The following is a 17,463-nucleotide window of genomic DNA, read 5'->3' as shown; positions in this document are numbered from 1 at the left end:
TTATTATATACAAATCTATGTCAAATTACAGCAATTATCTCTAATTTAATACATTTTCTGTAATATAATGTCTATTTGTAATTTGTAATTTTAAGTTAAAACACATTTATATGCATGTATACTTTTACATTAAATTATGTTAGAAAACGTTTAAGTCTAAGATTTTAGCTGTGTGAGTGTGAAGATAGTCTGTTTAAAGAACGTCAGAACGATAATTGGCATTAAAATGGATCTAATTCAAATAGAAACATTAGCTTGAAGACCTCTTCGAACGTTTTTTTCATTTTAACATAACAATGTTTGAGGAAAAACAACACAAATGAAAATAATTACTCTACAGAAACTACACTGAAAACAATGAATGAGGAGAGAACTAACACTAGAAAAACTACAGTTCTCACAGAAGATTCATCCATTATTTCTCAATGCTGGATGTAGACTTAATGCCACTTAAGAACTGTGTTAAATCTCAATATCACTCTGCATGAGAGCGTTAATTGCAACCTCAACACCCTTTGAAAAGCTTCCTCTGATCAATAATTGGTACCTACAGGGATTTACAATGAATGATGCTCAGCAGTTAGATTATAGTATCCTTATTGTGGTGTTTTATGTGTTTTATGTCATCTCAACAAGATTTCTGTGGAAGCTATCTTTTGTATCTTGCTGCATGACAAGTTATAGGTTTGCTTTTGAGGAATTACTTGAGATTTGATATTTATTAGGCCTGCAGACTTTAATTTTCATAAGGGCATTTTGTGGATATTGTGAGCACTGCAGCTGTTGTTTATAATTGTGGATGACCATTTGATTTATTTCATCTATTAATTTTACTAAATGGCCACAAGGGGGTGTTCAGGTACAAACCTTTACAGATGCAGATTCAGTGAGTCACTACTCAACACTACAGATGCTTTTCTTTTCCATAAAAGTTCAGTTTTTAGATTCAGTGAGCCTGTACCTGTCCACCTTTTCATCTTTTATTTCAGTGCCTTTATTTTTACTTTAAGTTCCAACATTATATTATTAATTGTATGTGAACACATCCTTGGCCATTAAAGCTGTTTCTAATTTCGATTCATTTTAAGATATCACACTATTCCTCATATGGTCCGTTACACTTCAACAGTAAGTAAACACAGAGTCTTTTAGAATGTTTATGTTTGAACGTGAGAAATGCTGTAAGATCCACCTATACAAATATTTGTTCCTCAAAGTGACATTTCCTCTCAACTAGATTTCATCCGGATTTGAATCTACATCTAGCAGGTCGGTCACAATATTTGGAAATGTTAATGCCAAAACTTTATATGATTATTTGCCAAACTACTTATGTGTGGAGTCGAGGACGTGGGGAAAATAACAATCTTATCACGAGCGTTATCCTGAATCTTGTCATGTCTTCAGATCAAAATGGCAACAGACATTTTAAAGGAGCAATACAACAGCCTGCAGGAGGAGAATGATCAATATAAGAAGTTCACCAGCGAGCAGAAGGATAATTTGGTTTCACTGGAAAGAGATGTAAACTATACATGGACATATACTGTACTGTTTTAGTCTGTTTCACTTTTATCCAATTGTTTTAACTCAGTTTATTATTGTTCCTATGTTGCAGTTGAGGTTATTTTCAACTCTGTTTTTGTTGAGCTATTATGACGTAATGCATTTGTTATGCTATATAATTAGTAGAAGTCACAGGAATAGTAGTATGTGGTGTACTAGTAAGTTTTATAAAGTACAGATTACTATAGTGTTGTTGCTATTAGATCAGATACAGTATGGTCACACATGTACAGTAGCTGTTTAAGCGTTCAACCATGTTATCGTTCATTTAGTTACCATCACATTGGATTGGAAATGTAAAAAATGGCAATGAATGAGTTGACCTTCAACTTTAAAATGCAGTATATTTAGACACATATTTGGTGAACAGAAAAGGAATTGTAGAGTAGGAGTTGTAGTGCTGTTCAAAATGGACTATGTATTGACAGGGCTACGGTTTCTCTCCTGTTCTAGCACTCTTAAAGCTGAAAGTTCATAGTGTTTCATTTCAAGTCCAATGTGCTACAGCCAACATAAAAGAAAATATATCACTGTCTGTATAGTTACAGAGTGCTTTGTATGTATTGTATCATCTTTCCTTTGTGGCTCCAGGTAACTGCTTCAAAGAGCAGGACTCAGGAGAAGTTAACAGTCCCAGGTGGCAGGAAACAGGAAGAGAAACACAGGAAACACAGGAAACGCATCCGCGTCTTAGAAAACAAACTATACCAGGTGCTAATGCTAAAATGGCTTATTGCACACATTCATGCTACAATGTCAGCTGCATTCAATTCCCCTCACAATTAATCAGTACCTTATAGGAAGGATTCGCCATTTTGGGAAACACACTTATTTGCTTTCTTGACAAGAGTTACATAAAAAGATCGATACAATTCTCCTGTCTGGCCGTTAAATATTAAGCTACAAACAACTAAGAGACAATTAGCTTAGCTTAGCATAGAGACTGAAAGCACAGGCAATTATGATTTCTCCTGTAGCCTACGTCACTGCACTCAACCAAGAAATAGTCCAGCAACTCCATGTAACCCCACTACTAATGTGTAAATTATCTTTAGCAAAGCTAGGGGTGCATTTGTTATCTTCGGACTGAACCAGGCTAGCTGTTTCCATATGTTTCCATTCTTTGTGCTCAGCTAAGCTGACAGGCTGCTGACTGTAGCCTCACATTTAACTTGCAGATATGAGAGTGGTATCAATCTTCTTACCTAACTCTTGGAAAAGAGAATAAGCATTTCCCCTCCAAAAAGTCAAACTATTTAATTATTTAATTCTAAACCGAAATCCCTCTCCATAGTCTAAACCCATAAGCAAGAACTTGTCCATATCTTGCCGTAATTCTTCCCTCGTCTTCCGCAGGACACTATTAAGTTTGACAATTTGCTGTGCAGCAACAAGGATTGCCGCAAAGACATTGCTCACCTGGTGCAGCTGAAGGGCTCATTGTGCAATAGTGAAGAGAAATCCAACAGACATTTGGCTAAACAGCAAAACAGCACTGACAAACTGGAAAAGGGTCGCACCCTCGTTTTCCACCAGAGGTAATTCACGTGTTTGAGTGAATGTGGAGAACATTGAGGGGAAAATAAGATATTTGATGTGTGTTTGTGTCGTGTTGTGCTACAGTTCAGAGGCCGAGACCCGAATGCAGAAGTTGAGGGAGTGCACCCAGGTGGAGACAGCTCAGTTCACCAAGAGAAGGATGCAACTGAAGATGAACATCCACCATGACGTCAAACTGAACACTTTCATGGAGACGAAGTTAAAGGAAATTATTCCCTTGGAAGAAGATGAAGACTCCAAGAGAGCAAGAAGTATGATATTAACCTTTGAGCTGATCTCAATTGTTTTTTCTCTCCCGTTAATGACTGAAAACAGGGGGAAAGATTATTTTAGGATAATCTTTTTAATTTCCTTAATTGTTTTTTTTCATGTGTGAAACAGTTGGGAAAATAGTTTTGTAATATAATTTTTCTATGTTGCTAATTAAAAAAAAATTTGGTCACAATAAGTGTTCTTGTAATCTCATGCACCACTACAAAAATAATTCTCACTTGCTCTCAGGGTTTCCGTAGGATTGGTCTTCATGTTCAATTAATGTATAATTTCATGTTTTTCAGACATAATCTGACTTTTTAATAGCCGGTTACCTGTATCTCCTTGTTACAGAGAAACAGCAGCAATATCAGACTGGAGTTAAGAAGCTGGAGATGCACATGCAGTGCCACAGGACCATAGTGGAGGTCACCGGAGAAAGAGACCTGCATCAGATTGGGCCCAGGTTCACTCAGAATGAACACAAGAATTGTACTTATATCAGCAACATCAACGAGCTGCACTGCAAAAGGAACGTGTTGAAGCACGGCACAGACACAATGAAGGCATGCGCATATCCTGTTAACTTACTCATGGACACAGTTTAACCTGCAGTGTAAGCTTTATTTATACGCACGTGTTTCTCCTTCAGAGTAATATCCTGTTCCTGGAGCAAGAGAACAAAGGACATGATGAGCAGATTAACAGCAAGCGTGAGGATCTAGAGGTGAGTCTCACTGTCCGATCACACAGACTGTATACTGTACACCATTTCAATATCATAACTGGGCCCTGGTTTATTTTCTGCTGCAGTGTTTAGCTAGTTCAGTGCAGCTGACTAAGATTACAACACATACGTATTGGATAATGCTGTGTAGCTGTTGTTTCCTTGCAAAACGTGTTTCAAAAAGCTGCTTTGTTTGTTTGCTAATAATTATTTTTTAAATAACCCAATCCACTGAAAGGGTTTTATGAGCTATGGATTTATCTATAAACCTGAAATGCAATCTGTCTGTCTGCTGTAGTTGGTGGTCTCCTTTCTTCTAGATTTCATTTGAACATTTAAATTGATCGCCCACAGATAAGAACAACCTTTCTGAGATCATGCAACTAATGTGTATACTTTATAGAGTATCCCGTCACATATGAAAGTATCTCAGTCTCCTAACTTCAAATGTGGTCAAGATTTTAAAAACTTCTGTAGTCAAAGCGTGGCGTTGCACTGTAAAGTATGTCTCATAGTTGATGTATGACTATACATACATGAGTAACAGGCACATCCTCCTTGTTTGGTTTTATAGGCATGGATCGGTTTCCCTATTGTATGATTTTATCAAAAGACAAAATGTCTCTTGATAACAACATTTTTATACAAAGATCAGATACCCTCTGGTGTTAAAAAACACAATCTTCTCCTGTGTCTTTCTGTGCAGCAGTCTGAGTCTGAGAAGTATAGCTGTCTGTCAGACTCCCCGGACAAGCGGTGCGCTGAGGTTCAGAGGACTCTGGATGAGCTGACAGCCGCCATTAGTGGCCTGTTAGATGAGATAATGCCAGAAGCTGTCATCGTCAATCTTGACAACGTCGCACAATTTACCGGTAGGTGAACATTAACCTCGTAAACCTGGCCCTGAATATACATTTTTCACACATCCTTCTCTCTGCTTCAGGTATCCTTGAGGAGAGCATCAATAACCTGCTGATCCAGGCCAACAGCGTGGAGTTGGATCCTCAGAGCATACTGTTAACCAACTCTGACCTGCTACCAGGTATGAAACACCTTTAACTTTAACTAATAATAATGTATACAACGTTTTTTATATAGAACTGCTGAACCTTAAACTGTAAGTGTATTTGTTACAGAAGGTGAGGCGGTTGCGTAAACAGAGCACGGGAAGCACATGGTGCCAAGACATGTGTCATCTTTATCTGCAGTACTGCCTCTTACACACTTCTGATGGAAATAAACAACTAGCATCCAACCCTGCTTCATTACTGTATGTAGCATACAGTACGATCATTTCTTCAATCAGAATTACATGCAGAGTATACATACATTTTAATTGCAAATGTCAAACTCTGCGTTGCATCTGACACGTGAGAGCGTCTTAAAGATTAAAGCTGCAGGTGCAGGAACCACACAGCAAGCTGAAAACACTATTAGCAGCTGAGTAAGTTGTTGTGGCTGATGTGTTAGCAAACAGAGCAACGGAGCAACATTAGCGTTCATTTGGATCCATGTTTCTGGCAACCTGATGGATGTAAGTCTGATGGTCACTCTCCTTATAGCTCTGTTTTGTTCTCCACCAACTCCTGAGGGAGATACTGCATCCAGCTCTGTAGCTGCTAAATGCTCCACTATGTTCACCATCTAGTCAACAGTGTTGGGGAGGACCTAGTTACATGTATTACCTGGCCTACTTAAATGACTAAATAAATGTCATTGCAATCGGTTACAGTTACTGAAGAACAATATGTAATTAAATGACAGTTTCCAATCAAAATGTTGGTGATTGCATCAAGGTTACACCCGAATATATTCTTTCAGTAAAAAGCTCATATGTATAATATAACCAAGTTCAATTCAGGTTATAATGAAGAACTTTTAATAAAAGATTGACAGTAATTAGTTGATTTCTGTTGTGAGGTTAACACTGCCTGGTTTAAGTTGATGTTTTTAGGACTTTTCAAATGTATTGCCCAGTTTAAAACATTTGTAAATAAAGTCATCAAATGTTATAAGTTACATTACTTTGATGAAGTAATTCAAATGAACAGGGTAACTATCTGTAACCTGTAATGTTTCAGAAGTAACCTGGACATGTACACTGGGTGTATCAGCCTGTTTTGCCTGCAAACAAATGGCTGCTGCTGCTGGAAACACGTTTAATGACAGCTGTGAGCCGTAAAACCAAAACAAAGAGCTAAAGCCCTTCCACAGAGCCGAGAGGAACTACTGAGTTGGCAGCGAGTTCTCTGTGGGTTTATCACTACAAATGATCTCTTTCGCATTACACATAATTATTTCATCCACCGTTAATACAAAACAATGTGATTAGTGCGGCTTTAAGATGACGTTCACTCATCTGTGCTAGCAGGTACAACTAAGGTCAAAGGGACGATGTGCTATTTCTCCCCCAGTGCCCAAAGTCCCCTCCTCCATAGGCCTCAGTCTGTTCTTAGAGACTGTTAAAACAGGACGCTCAAATCATGTGAGGACTTATCCATCATCGCTCACTACACGTCTCCTCTCCTCTCCAGAAGGCAATACTTCAGTCAGTGTATGACAAGCTGGCTCCCGCCCGGAGCCTCCAGCTGCCAACAACCAGGGATTCTCCACCCCCACATCACCCTGCCTAAGTCTGGCAAGCGGGGTAGGTGAGGGTGGTAGGGATCACTTGGTGGCATCCTATTGTGTGCCTGCAGCTCGGACTCCGCAGTATAGCATTACCCTCCTCACATCATCACAGCACTAAAATAACAAAGCCCTGTTTCAGTAGCCAGACATTTTAACATTGCACAATACACAAATATCTTACTTTGCACATGCATGTGCACACAAATACACGTAGGCACACACACACACAGACAATGCCACACACACGTTTTGGTTTAATCTCTTGAGGATTTTAGTGGACCACCAACCACTATTCTCAAGTACACACATTCACTACCCAACATGGAATTAAAAGACTATCTGGTATAGCCATGTGTCCGAGCAGTAATCTGATGATCCTGTAAAACATACGACTCACAGGAATGTAACCTCGTTTTAATACTTTCTGTTTTGATTATACAGTTTTCCCCCCAGTTTTCTTGATTTAAAGTATTAAAATTCAGAATGAGGAAGCAGGCTGGCTACTGTCTTTGAAAACTTTTATTAGACCAACATGCAGAGACCTAACAAATGGATATTTTCTAATACAATATATAGGTGGTGTGGTGTGGTGTGGTGTGGTGTGGTGTGGTGTACAAAATGATAAAGAAAAATAATTTAATTTGTGTGAGGTGAATGTGGGAACATACTGTAGGTAAAGCAGAAAGGGAGCTCACTATGTTGATGCTGTCAATTGTCTGTTTCTTTGGGCCTGGAGGAGAACATTTTGTCTTGACCCTCTTGCGCTCCTGAGTGAGTAATGAATGAGACAACGCATGAACAACCCATAGTCCGTATCTCCTTTAAGGGCAGTGGGCCAGTTTCAAGTCATGTACGGGCAGAAGACGGACTTTCTATTTGATGAACATGTTGACAAACAGGTTTACTCCTGGTCCTTTTCCTCTCCGTGGGTAATGATGTGAACCAGGTTCTTGTAGTCCAGGTTCCCTGCCACATCTGGGGGGAATGCAGCGAACATCTGCTCCATCTAACCAAGAAAAAAGAGATTTTAGCATCACTTTTATCAGAGCTTTAGTCCTTCACAAAAAAAGCTCAGCGTGCATGAAAAGGTGTGATGATGATTAATTGTTTTTTTGGTTTGGAAATGTTTGTGACGTGGATGTTGACGATCGTCATGATGACATGTATCCTCACACACAAAGCAACCAGACATAATAATGATAATTAGGGAACACAATATACCTCTTCAGGGGTGAATCTGTCCGCTTGTGTTGTAAGCATCTGTGTCACACTGAACAGGAAAAAAAGATAAAGACACTGGATGAGATGGCGAGGCCTGTGTTCACACCAGGAGGAAATGTGCAGGTCATGAGGAATGCTGGGATGAATGATTGCAGTCGCAGTCACAAATTGTGAGTGGAAAGCTTTCACAACATTCCCCGCTATTAATTAGCATATTGCATATTGCATATTGACGTGGTGCGAGGAGTGGAGTGGAAGTCACTTACTAGTCCTTCCTCAGCGAGCCTTTCCCCTCCGGGTCGAAGACTTTAAACGCGTTGAGGATGGTCTCCTCTGGATCAGCACCTAGATACATTAAAACAGTCAGGGAAGTTTGCAATTGGATTTAGTGTTTGTGATAAAATGTTCATCTTCAGCCCGTACGTCCTTACCTTTCAGCTTCTCACCGAACATGGTGAGGAAGACGGTGAAGTTGATTGGGCCGGGAGCCTCTTTGAGCATCTCGTCAATCTCTTCCTGTTTCACTTTGACACGTCCTGCGGCCCCAAACATTCAACATGAACATGCAACACAATCGGATCAGGCAGATTTAGTTGCTGCTCGGGGTGTAAGAACATATTGATACACTTGAGTATCGCAATATTAGGTTTTGTGAATTGTATTCTCAAAAACACCATTGATTTTTAATTAATAGTTAACATGCAAATATTTTTCCTGGTTGCTGCACATCAAGAGGAATATGGACCTTGAGTGTTGTTGATCTAGATGTTGTATTGTAGCCCATAAATATTCCTCAAAGACCATGAACTTTGTGTGAATGGTTATCTCTACTGACGAGCTGATGCGCAAGGACCTTGTATGGTAGCCTGTGTGTGAATGTGTGTGAATGTGTGTGAATGTGTGTGAATGTGTGTGAATGTGTGTGAATGTGTGTGAATGTGTGTGAATGGTGTGAATGCTGACATGTGTTGTAAAGCGCTTTGAGCGATCGCAAAGATTGGAAAAGTGCTATATAAATGCAGTCCATTTTATATGCAATAAAAAGGAATCAACTCGCAGCATGTAGTAAGACTGAACACGGGGGGTGTGGGCGTACCGAGAGCAGCAAAAGTGTCCCTCAGATCATTCTTGTCGATGAAGCCGTCTCTGTTCTGGTCCATGATAGTGAAGGCCTGAGGTCACATTCAAAAAAGTCAGATTGCAGCCACATGTTTTCATCCCACTTCTGAGAAAGAAAATCCAATCTGTCACACACTGTTTCTGAGTCTCTGAATGTTTTGTGTGCCATTTTAATAGATGAGCACTGATAAGTATTTATAACCTGCATGCCCCCCCCCCCCCCCCCACCAAGGTTTAGCCTGGCATCCAGGGCATGCCCAGCAGTTTATCTGCAGCCTAATCACTGATGACACAGTCTGGATGTTTGGGCACCGCTGACCGTCATACCAGCATACCACAAGCCTCACTGCTGCCAAGCCAGGGACAGGAAAATAGACAGGTGGGCATACTACAACGATGAACAATGGGAATGGAAAGACAGAGGAAGACGTAGAGGGAAGAAGAAATAGAAACCTCTGTATGTGTCGCTGTGCATTTTTAAGCCTGAAACACTTGGATCATGACACTCGACATGGTGAGCTAACGTGCATATTCATACGCCATTTCTACAACTCCCGTGAGCCAAATGTAAATCAGTGAGGGAAAGAAAATTGGCTTTCACCTCTTTAAATTCTTGGATCTGAGCCTGCTCAAACATGGAGAACACGTTGGAGTTGGCTCCCTCTGCTGTCCTCTTCTTGGCTTTCTTGGGGGCCTTTTGGCACAAAGAAAGGAGATGAGTCAGACTCTACATGGCAGTTAAGGTAAAGTATCAATAAAAAGGGTTGCACAGCTTAATAACAGAAAATAGTTTCTATAAAAAGGCGGAACATTGCATAATAAAGTGCATAAACATTACATTTTATACCATTTCAGTAACACTGATTATTTGTCCTTGAAAAATGTTTGAAATTCAAGATGCATCCGATACATAACAACGCATTCAATGACTGACAATTAAAAAATTCAACTTGGTTTACATCTCATTAAGACAATCACAGAAAATGTTGAATTCATGTTAGAAAATATGAAATATTTCTGGTTTTAAATTATATCAATTTACACACGAGATTATTTATTTATTGCAACCATTGGTCCAAAAATAAAGTTAGCATCCTTGAAGGCAAATCATGTCCCATATGTGTCCATCAAATAGCATCCCACATGCAGAGACTTACCATGGCTGAGCAGCTGGGAGGTCAGACCAACAATGATGCCAGTGAACAATGGGGAGATGGTGGGTGCCCTTTTGTAGCCCCCGACCCTCAGCTCTACTGGATGATATTTATAAACTATGTCCTCTTTAGGAAGTGACAGGTAAATGATGCTTCATACAGCACATACAGTACTGCATGCTCACAAAAAAAACGCACACACACATGCACACACTAGATTGGAATAACTGGTTTAGAATATCAAGAGCAGACTGAAGGTTAAAGCACTTAATCACCTTAAACTGCCCGCTGTCCACAGGCCAGTCCGGACGGTCTAGAAAGGAAACTGGATAAAAAGTTATCAAGTCTCCTTTGAACAAGAACTGTTGAACCCAAGTTGAGCAAGATGGGATGGGATAACGTCACAAGAGTTTTTATTATGGCAGAAATCAGGCAGTTTTCGTCCAGCTGACCAGTTGTTTGACCTTTGAACTACACCCTCGGGCCGCCTTTTAAAACAGGAATCTGAATATAGTCCATCTGAAAATTTGCTAATTTTACTATGACTGTTGAAAGTGCAGTTAAAATTGTGTGATTCAGTCTTAAAATAATATTAAATAATAATAATAATAATAATAAAACAACTTAGAAACTGGGCTGTAACTGGTACTGATGAAGGTGGAGTACATTATACATGTCTTTAATATTGAATCAATTATTTTTTTTACATTTCATAAAATCAACAAAATGAGGAAAAATAGGATATTGTGTTTATTTTATATAATTGAACAGTTGCACTTTGTATGTTGCTCATAGGTACATTTTAAGACGTGTATTTCAAAGATCTTTAAACCACAAAGGTTTTTGAAAACCTGAGCCGTTTGAAACCCCTTATCCAAGGACTGGACTCTGAACTTGACTGTTCCGGCTTCATCCAACAAAATCTATCGACTTTTGATTTGATATTCTGATATGTGTGCAAATCCTTTCTTGTTTTCCTTCGATACAAGACATGTGTGGAAATCACCAGCTCCTTAAATGTAATTTATTGACCTGTCAGGACTGTGTTAGCGCCAATCCGTAGTCATTGTCACATGCTTCATAGTACAGTATGGCACAGCAAGCATAGCGCACAGTATGTATGACCTCATTCATTCTTTAAAGGTAAATGTGCTCGCACCATTCTGTACATGCAACCGATTATCATGGGGGAATCTTTAACTTTATAAAAGGGAAAATCAGATGAAATTGAGGATTATAGCTGCAACGATTAGTCGATTGATCGATAAATAACTGATAATATAATTATATTATAGATCAGATAATAGATTAATCGTTAAAGTAATTTTTCATGCAAAAATGGCAGAAAATGCTATTTTCAGCCTCTTTTCTCAGTTTTACATCATATTAAAGTGAAGGTCTTTGGGTTTTGGACTGACAAAACAAGACATTTAAAGACAAAAGGATTAATCTAGAAGATAATCGGCAGATTATTGGATGATAAAACATAATCGTTAGCAGCAGCCCTATAGAGGATGTCTTCCATGTGGCTTGCCCACTTGTGAAACTAAGCTCAGTGTTGTCAACAGCAGAAGGTGCGACATACTCAAGTGAGGCACTGCTGACATTGAACACGTTCTTAACAATGTGCCATTGCACAATTAACACGTCGTCCAGTGTCACTTGCAGCTCTCAGGTCAAGAAAAGTGACAGTCTGTGAATATGAGCTGAATGGGCCGGGGTGAGGAGGCGATCTATATTTAAAGAGAGGTGCTGAAAGCCTCCCTGCACTCAGTCCACTCACTGTCAAATAAAACGCTGGTGATGAACTAACAGCAGATGTCCCCGGTATTCATTTCACAGCGTGGTGTGTACAAGGAGGTCGGAATTAGAAGAGTTCTTGTTGCAGATGCTATTGTTGAAAACTTTTCAACCCCTTCAGCTCTTCTCACTTTCTGATTCGAGCTGCAGCTACTGGGACTGGAATGGGAGGCCATTGTCGCACTGGCTGAGCGCCGGGATCAGGCGCCTATAAATAGACTAACCTCTTCTCACACAATGGATATGGACAAATGGTCATTTCACAGCCAGCCTCAAGTGTGAGTGGTGAGTAGAAAGCACACGGCTGTTTTCCTCTTCCCTCACATTGTAGAGTGAGCTCTGTGTCAGCAGTTTTAATAAGAAACCTGCTCATAGGCGCACAAGCAAACACAATAAGGAGGCCAAGTAGAAGTGAAAGACAATGGTTATTATATTTAATATTCTGTGACAAAATCTCTACAGGGAACGCTAATAAAACATTTGTTAGCAGACATCAATATCATATCCAGCGTTACGGCATGATGATTCAGGATCTTGTGATTAGAAATACAAATAAAAAATGATATAAAAATAAAACAAAACAGGACGGGAAACCCTTTTGTATAGAGTCCGGTAGAGACCAGTGGAAAACTTGTGCAATCTGTAGCATTGGGTGCTTTTTGTTGAGCATTTGTGACCAATGAATCCGTTCTATCGTCTTGGCTTTAATACATTCAGGAAGAGTTTTACACCTTAAAAGAACCGCAGTGGTTCCAGAAAGTTGAAGAAACGTCTTCCTATTGAGCGCCCTACTGTTAACAGACACACTGGGCAAGTTAAAGTGTGGCATCTCCTCTGTATATATTCTATACACATTACTGAAAACCACAAACATGATCTATTTCCATAGATCTTATTGTGATGTATAGAAATAAAAGTCAACTGTGAGCAGTTTGACAATGAAAGCCAAAATACATTTGGATGGATTTGAGTGTCTTTTAAGGTTGGACCGGCTGTTTAACTTGCCAAGAGTGCCTTAATAAGAGAACAATAAGAGATTTAAGTAATAATACTCATGAATTTACTGTGCAAATAGGTAATAATAAAAAGAAAGGAAATGTTATTCACGTGCTTCGTTGTTAAATCCTGGAATAATAAAAATATAACCCAAATGAGGCAGAAGCAGAAGACAACACTCCGTTTCATTTCAGATATACATATCCATGCCATTTACGAACCAGGAGAAAAACAAATATTATTTTCATCTTCACCTTGAACAATTTTGGGTTATATACAATATAAGGGACATTGTACAAAAAGAAATGCTCAAGTACTATGTTGAAAGCTTCAAACATGATCTTTTCCCCCCCCCTCCTGTCATATAGTTCAGCACTGAGGTTTTGCCTTTGACAGATGGAAGTGCATACACGAGTTGGATCCAGATACAATCACTCACTTGATAAAGGATGTTTGGACATATTAAAAGAATACTCATCGGACATTCAAGAGGACACGTAATCACTTTTTTTTTCTTTAACAAAAATAGACATGGCTTATCCAGCCTTGAAATTCCTTCTCAATATATATAAAATTATGTCTCGTCTATTTACAGTCAGATAGCGTTCTGAAGGATTAGAAAGTCCTGCTGGGGATTGTGGGTAGTGCAGTTTTTAGTGTCGACCTATGGTAGGGCAGACAATGGTGTGTTGTGTGGTTCTACAGGGCAGGGAGGGTTCGGTTACTTTGATTTTATTGAAATTAGTTTGCGCTCCAGCCAAGTCCTGTCACCTCAACTAACCGACGTCTGGACAGAAGACAGATTAGCAGAGAATGATTGTAATCAGCTGATAATGATTGTGTGTTGACATGTCAGCGCAGGGCTGGAGCCGGAGATACTCGCCTGCCCTGATCTGTGGCTACTGTGGACAGAGCTGAGTGCGGAAAGGAACCCGTTGTATTAATACTATTCTGCCATTTTCACTAGTGACTGACTTTGTAAATATTTTAGGCATTGACTTGTGAGATAAAGTTGCTACGGCTGTGCTTATCTATCATAGTCACTACTATCTGGAGTTAACGGAAACTAGCAAAACCCACCAAGTCAGGTCCAAGTTGAGAACTCATTTCCCAGATTTTGTTTTAGAAGAAGAAATCTAATCAAATTATTAATCCCTTCTACAGAGTGCATACTCAAATACGTCACAAAAACACCTGCTCAAAAAGTTGTTAAATATGGCATTTTGTTGACCTTTATTGACCCGGGTCAGTTCTTTGAGAAAAATAACCTGAATCTAATGACATCTATTTATTTCTCTCGTTCTCTCTCTGTTCTGACGGCTACAGTTGTTTTCCTCTGTGGGTTTGCCAGTTTAGATGTCAGACAAAACTCATGTGTGGCAGTGTTTTTCATCATGAATTGGTGACACTCTCACTGGTTCTCTGCTTCCAAAAGATGCATTTCTCTGTCCATGCTGGGGATGTGGCTCTGTCGTCTCTCAAACAGATGATTGGTCCCATACCTGTAGGATAAAAAACATAAAGGCAGGTTACTACATACACGTGGATGGACTACCACATAGACTGTTTGATGACAGTTTATTAGTTTCTCATGATGGCACTACATTAAAACATCAGGGGGTCAACAACGTTATCAGAAATGTGTCTTCTAGGGACCTTGAATGTTGTGAAATTTCACAGCAATCGGCCCAATAATAACCTGCTGGTGGTGCTACAAGTCTTTCGGATTCCTCCTCCAGGCACCATAAATATATCAACTGCATGTAGCTACTGTGGAGCAGTAAGTTAACGCTCGACAAACCTTGTTAACGGGGTTTATGGGCGTGCGACCAGAGCCAGTATGAAGCCTTTGGCGCTCTTCGAATCGTCCGGGGGACTTCTCCCTACGAACGTCCATCATCCGGCCAGGAGAGCGGTCCATTCGAGGATCTGCCATTGCCCGGCCTGGGGAGCGGTCTAACCGGGGGTCAGGCATGGCCCTGCCCGGAGACGCCACTATCCGACTTTCCAGCATCCTGCCAGGAGACTTCTCTCTCTCCAGCGGACGGTTGGGGGACTTGTCCCGTCGAAACTCTGTGCGAGCCTCTCTGTAGCGGTGAGGTGTGCCCGGATCTCCGTGAGCTAGCGGATTGGCTGCCAGCCGTTTAGAGATGTGCTCATTGTAGGAAGGAGGCCCACGCTTGTTAGGGCTGTTAGGGAGGAACCGAGGGGCACAAACACGGGCAGGGGGCATTGGTCAAAGGAAAAGGTATTTTTTGTCTCGGATCATGGCTTTGCTTGGCACTGTCTGGCACTGATGGACTCACAATCAAGCTCATTTGATAAGCTGCTGCACATTGCTATTAATGGTTTGAAGAGACTGAACACATCTACAGGATGTAGCTTTCTGATGAAGAATAGAGTCAGAGGCTGAAAACAACAACCAAACCCCGGTTTTCAAAATCAGCACTGTGAGTAATAAAGGCTCAATTTGGAACAGACCAGTCTTAGCACGATGTCTTTATTCAACAATTTTCTTTTCTACATTTGTCAGGAGGCATTTTTAAAAAAGCAATTTTAATTGAAAAAGACGTATCTCAGGATTTGTTACAGATAAAAAAGGAACTTTTCCTCCTGTAAAGAGCAAAACGAAAGTGTTACTCTCCTATTTTAGACCGCAATTTCACCATCACCACGTGTGGATGCCAACCAGTGCCAGCTCGTCCCATTGGTCCTTCAACAACACCCGTGTTAGAAAAGATGGTGCTTAGAGCGCTCCTACTCTTTAGTCTCTGCATAATAGAGAGGACCAAATAAATAATAAATAAATATTGTAAGTTAGATGCTCAGGTAAACTGAGATCTTAATAATTAAACAAATAAAATGCACATCCTTATCTTTTAATTTCCACTCTTCAGCACTTTTCTCTCAGCGGTCATGGCTTTTAGTTCTTTCAATAGACAAATGAAGGCATAGAATAATTTATTCATGTATATGTAAATAATAGAGGTATCAATTAACCTTTATGTGATGTCCTAACTTCCTGATTTAATTAAATTAAATACAGAGTTACGGGATTGCATCACATTTGTGCATTATTTTAATCTATTTATTTATTTTTAATGTATTTAAGCATTAAATAATCATACATTTGCTACAATGTATTGGTATGTTAAATACTAGTTTAAATAAAATATGTAAGTGTTGGTGCAGAATTAAAAGTTTTACTTTTTCATGAACGCTGAGAAGAAGTCTAGAAGTCTTTTTCATTAACAAAAGAAGCCGATGTTCTCAAATGTCGTCTAAAACACAAACCGTCGCACAAGAACTTTGCCGAAATAAAAATAAACTTTCAATGTTTTGATTTAGGTGAGTAAGGAAATATCTAATGACATTTTCTTTCACTCAAACAGTTATTGAGGATAAATATCCATGAGACCCAATAACTATAATTGTACTGCATATATCCAACTCAAAATGAGTGGTGACTCTAAAGACAGTGAAATGTCACCAAACTAATACCCCAAAACAGAGATTAGTGTAATTGTGTAAATGAGTTAATTAAGAGAATGGGAGAGTGCAGACAGAGAGTGACGCAGGTTTAATAAATCGTGTCCTTCTCACCTGCGTCCGGAGCCGCAGCGCTGCAGGTCACCTACACCCTCTTGGCTCTGGATCAGGTTGCCCTTACAGCAAATGACCCGCAGTTTGTTCTGGTAGGAAGAGGCCAGGTAGATGGCTCCAGAGGAGATTGCTGGGCCAAGGTAGCGTGGGTTTGGGATATCCAGGTGTGCATACGAATGAGGCCTGGAAAGAGATAAGAACATTAGACACCGTGTATCCTTTAAAAAATAAAGCAGTGACTGAAATAGATGATTCTTGTCGAGGTGTTTACTGAGCACGAGCAGTACTGGGAAATTAACAATTCAATCCCTACATTATGCAATGACATAAAGTGAAGACCCACAAAATGATGATGTGACTGGGACAAAAAACGAAGGCAATCTTACCCCAGAGCAGCGTGGCCTTGTAATCTCTATAACGTCCAGAGAGTTGAAGTAGGTCACAAACAGGTAGGGTTCTCTGTAGGCTGAAAGACCAAAAGTCCACTTAAAATCATATCGCAAATTATACATTGACCATTTAAGAGGAAAAGTAATCTGTGAAAGAAATTCTGATATATACTAACCAAAGGAGAGAGGCAGACGGCTCCATTTGATATCTTCACTTCTACTCCTGCGACCGTAAGCATCCACAAACACACCAAACTCTGCAAGACAAATTCCAGGAATCATACAAAACTGCCTATTTGTAAATATTAACCACAATAATAATGATAATAATTAGAAAAAATACAGATTTTAGTTTGGCTTCTCTACATGTGTTGACCATTGGTGCTTTACAGTAGTAAGTTTGATAAATAATCATCGGTAGTATAGGTATGATATAAAACTTACT

The 17,463-nt window shown here is 39.7% G+C and overlaps 3 protein-coding genes across 3 annotated transcripts in view; 1 reads left to right on the top strand and 2 right to left on the bottom strand.

Moving 5' to 3' along the window:
* Positions 1-1,413: 1,413 nt before the first annotated feature.
* Positions 1,414-5,336, top strand: LOC115008901 (uncharacterized). Its single transcript, XM_029432788.1, has 9 exons — positions 1,414-1,524; positions 2,158-2,277; positions 2,923-3,104; positions 3,190-3,377; positions 3,733-3,944; positions 4,031-4,105; positions 4,815-4,977; positions 5,049-5,147; positions 5,314-5,336. Exons 1-9 carry the CDS (start codon positions 1,414-1,416, stop codon positions 5,334-5,336), a joined length of 1,173 nt encoding a protein of 390 aa, XP_029288648.1.
* A 1,985-nt stretch (positions 5,337-7,321) lies between these two features.
* On the bottom strand, positions 7,322-10,252 carry myl2a (myosin, light chain 2a, regulatory, cardiac, slow). Its single transcript, XM_029431594.1, has 7 exons — positions 10,234-10,252; positions 9,678-9,770; positions 9,054-9,129; positions 8,389-8,493; positions 8,224-8,302; positions 7,958-8,006; positions 7,322-7,742 (listed from the first exon to the last, which is right to left on the bottom strand). Exons 1-7 carry the CDS (start codon positions 10,234-10,236, stop codon positions 7,638-7,640), a joined length of 510 nt encoding a protein of 169 aa, XP_029287454.1. The 5' UTR covers positions 10,237-10,252; the 3' UTR covers positions 7,322-7,637.
* Positions 10,253-12,438: 2,186 nt separating this feature from the next.
* cita (citron rho-interacting serine/threonine kinase a) overlaps positions 12,439-17,463 on the bottom strand; it is a 41,823-nt gene continuing 36,798 nt past the window's right edge. Inside the window, 6 exon segments of the mRNA XM_029431595.1 lie at positions 12,439-14,528; positions 14,828-15,215; positions 16,630-16,812; positions 17,016-17,032; positions 17,034-17,095; positions 17,195-17,275. Coding sequence (XP_029287455.1) covers positions 14,505-14,528; positions 14,828-15,215; positions 16,630-16,812; positions 17,016-17,032; positions 17,034-17,095; positions 17,195-17,275 — 755 coding nt within the window. The 3' untranslated portion in view covers positions 12,439-14,504.

The sequence above is a fragment of the Cottoperca gobio genome, chromosome 5, assembly GCF_900634415.1.
Source record: "Cottoperca gobio chromosome 5, fCotGob3.1, whole genome shotgun sequence".
Taxonomy (NCBI): domain Eukaryota; kingdom Metazoa; phylum Chordata; class Actinopteri; order Perciformes; family Bovichtidae; genus Cottoperca; species Cottoperca gobio.
The sequence above is the reverse complement of the archived record's forward strand: the minus strand, read 5'-3'. Positions and strand labels throughout refer to the sequence as shown.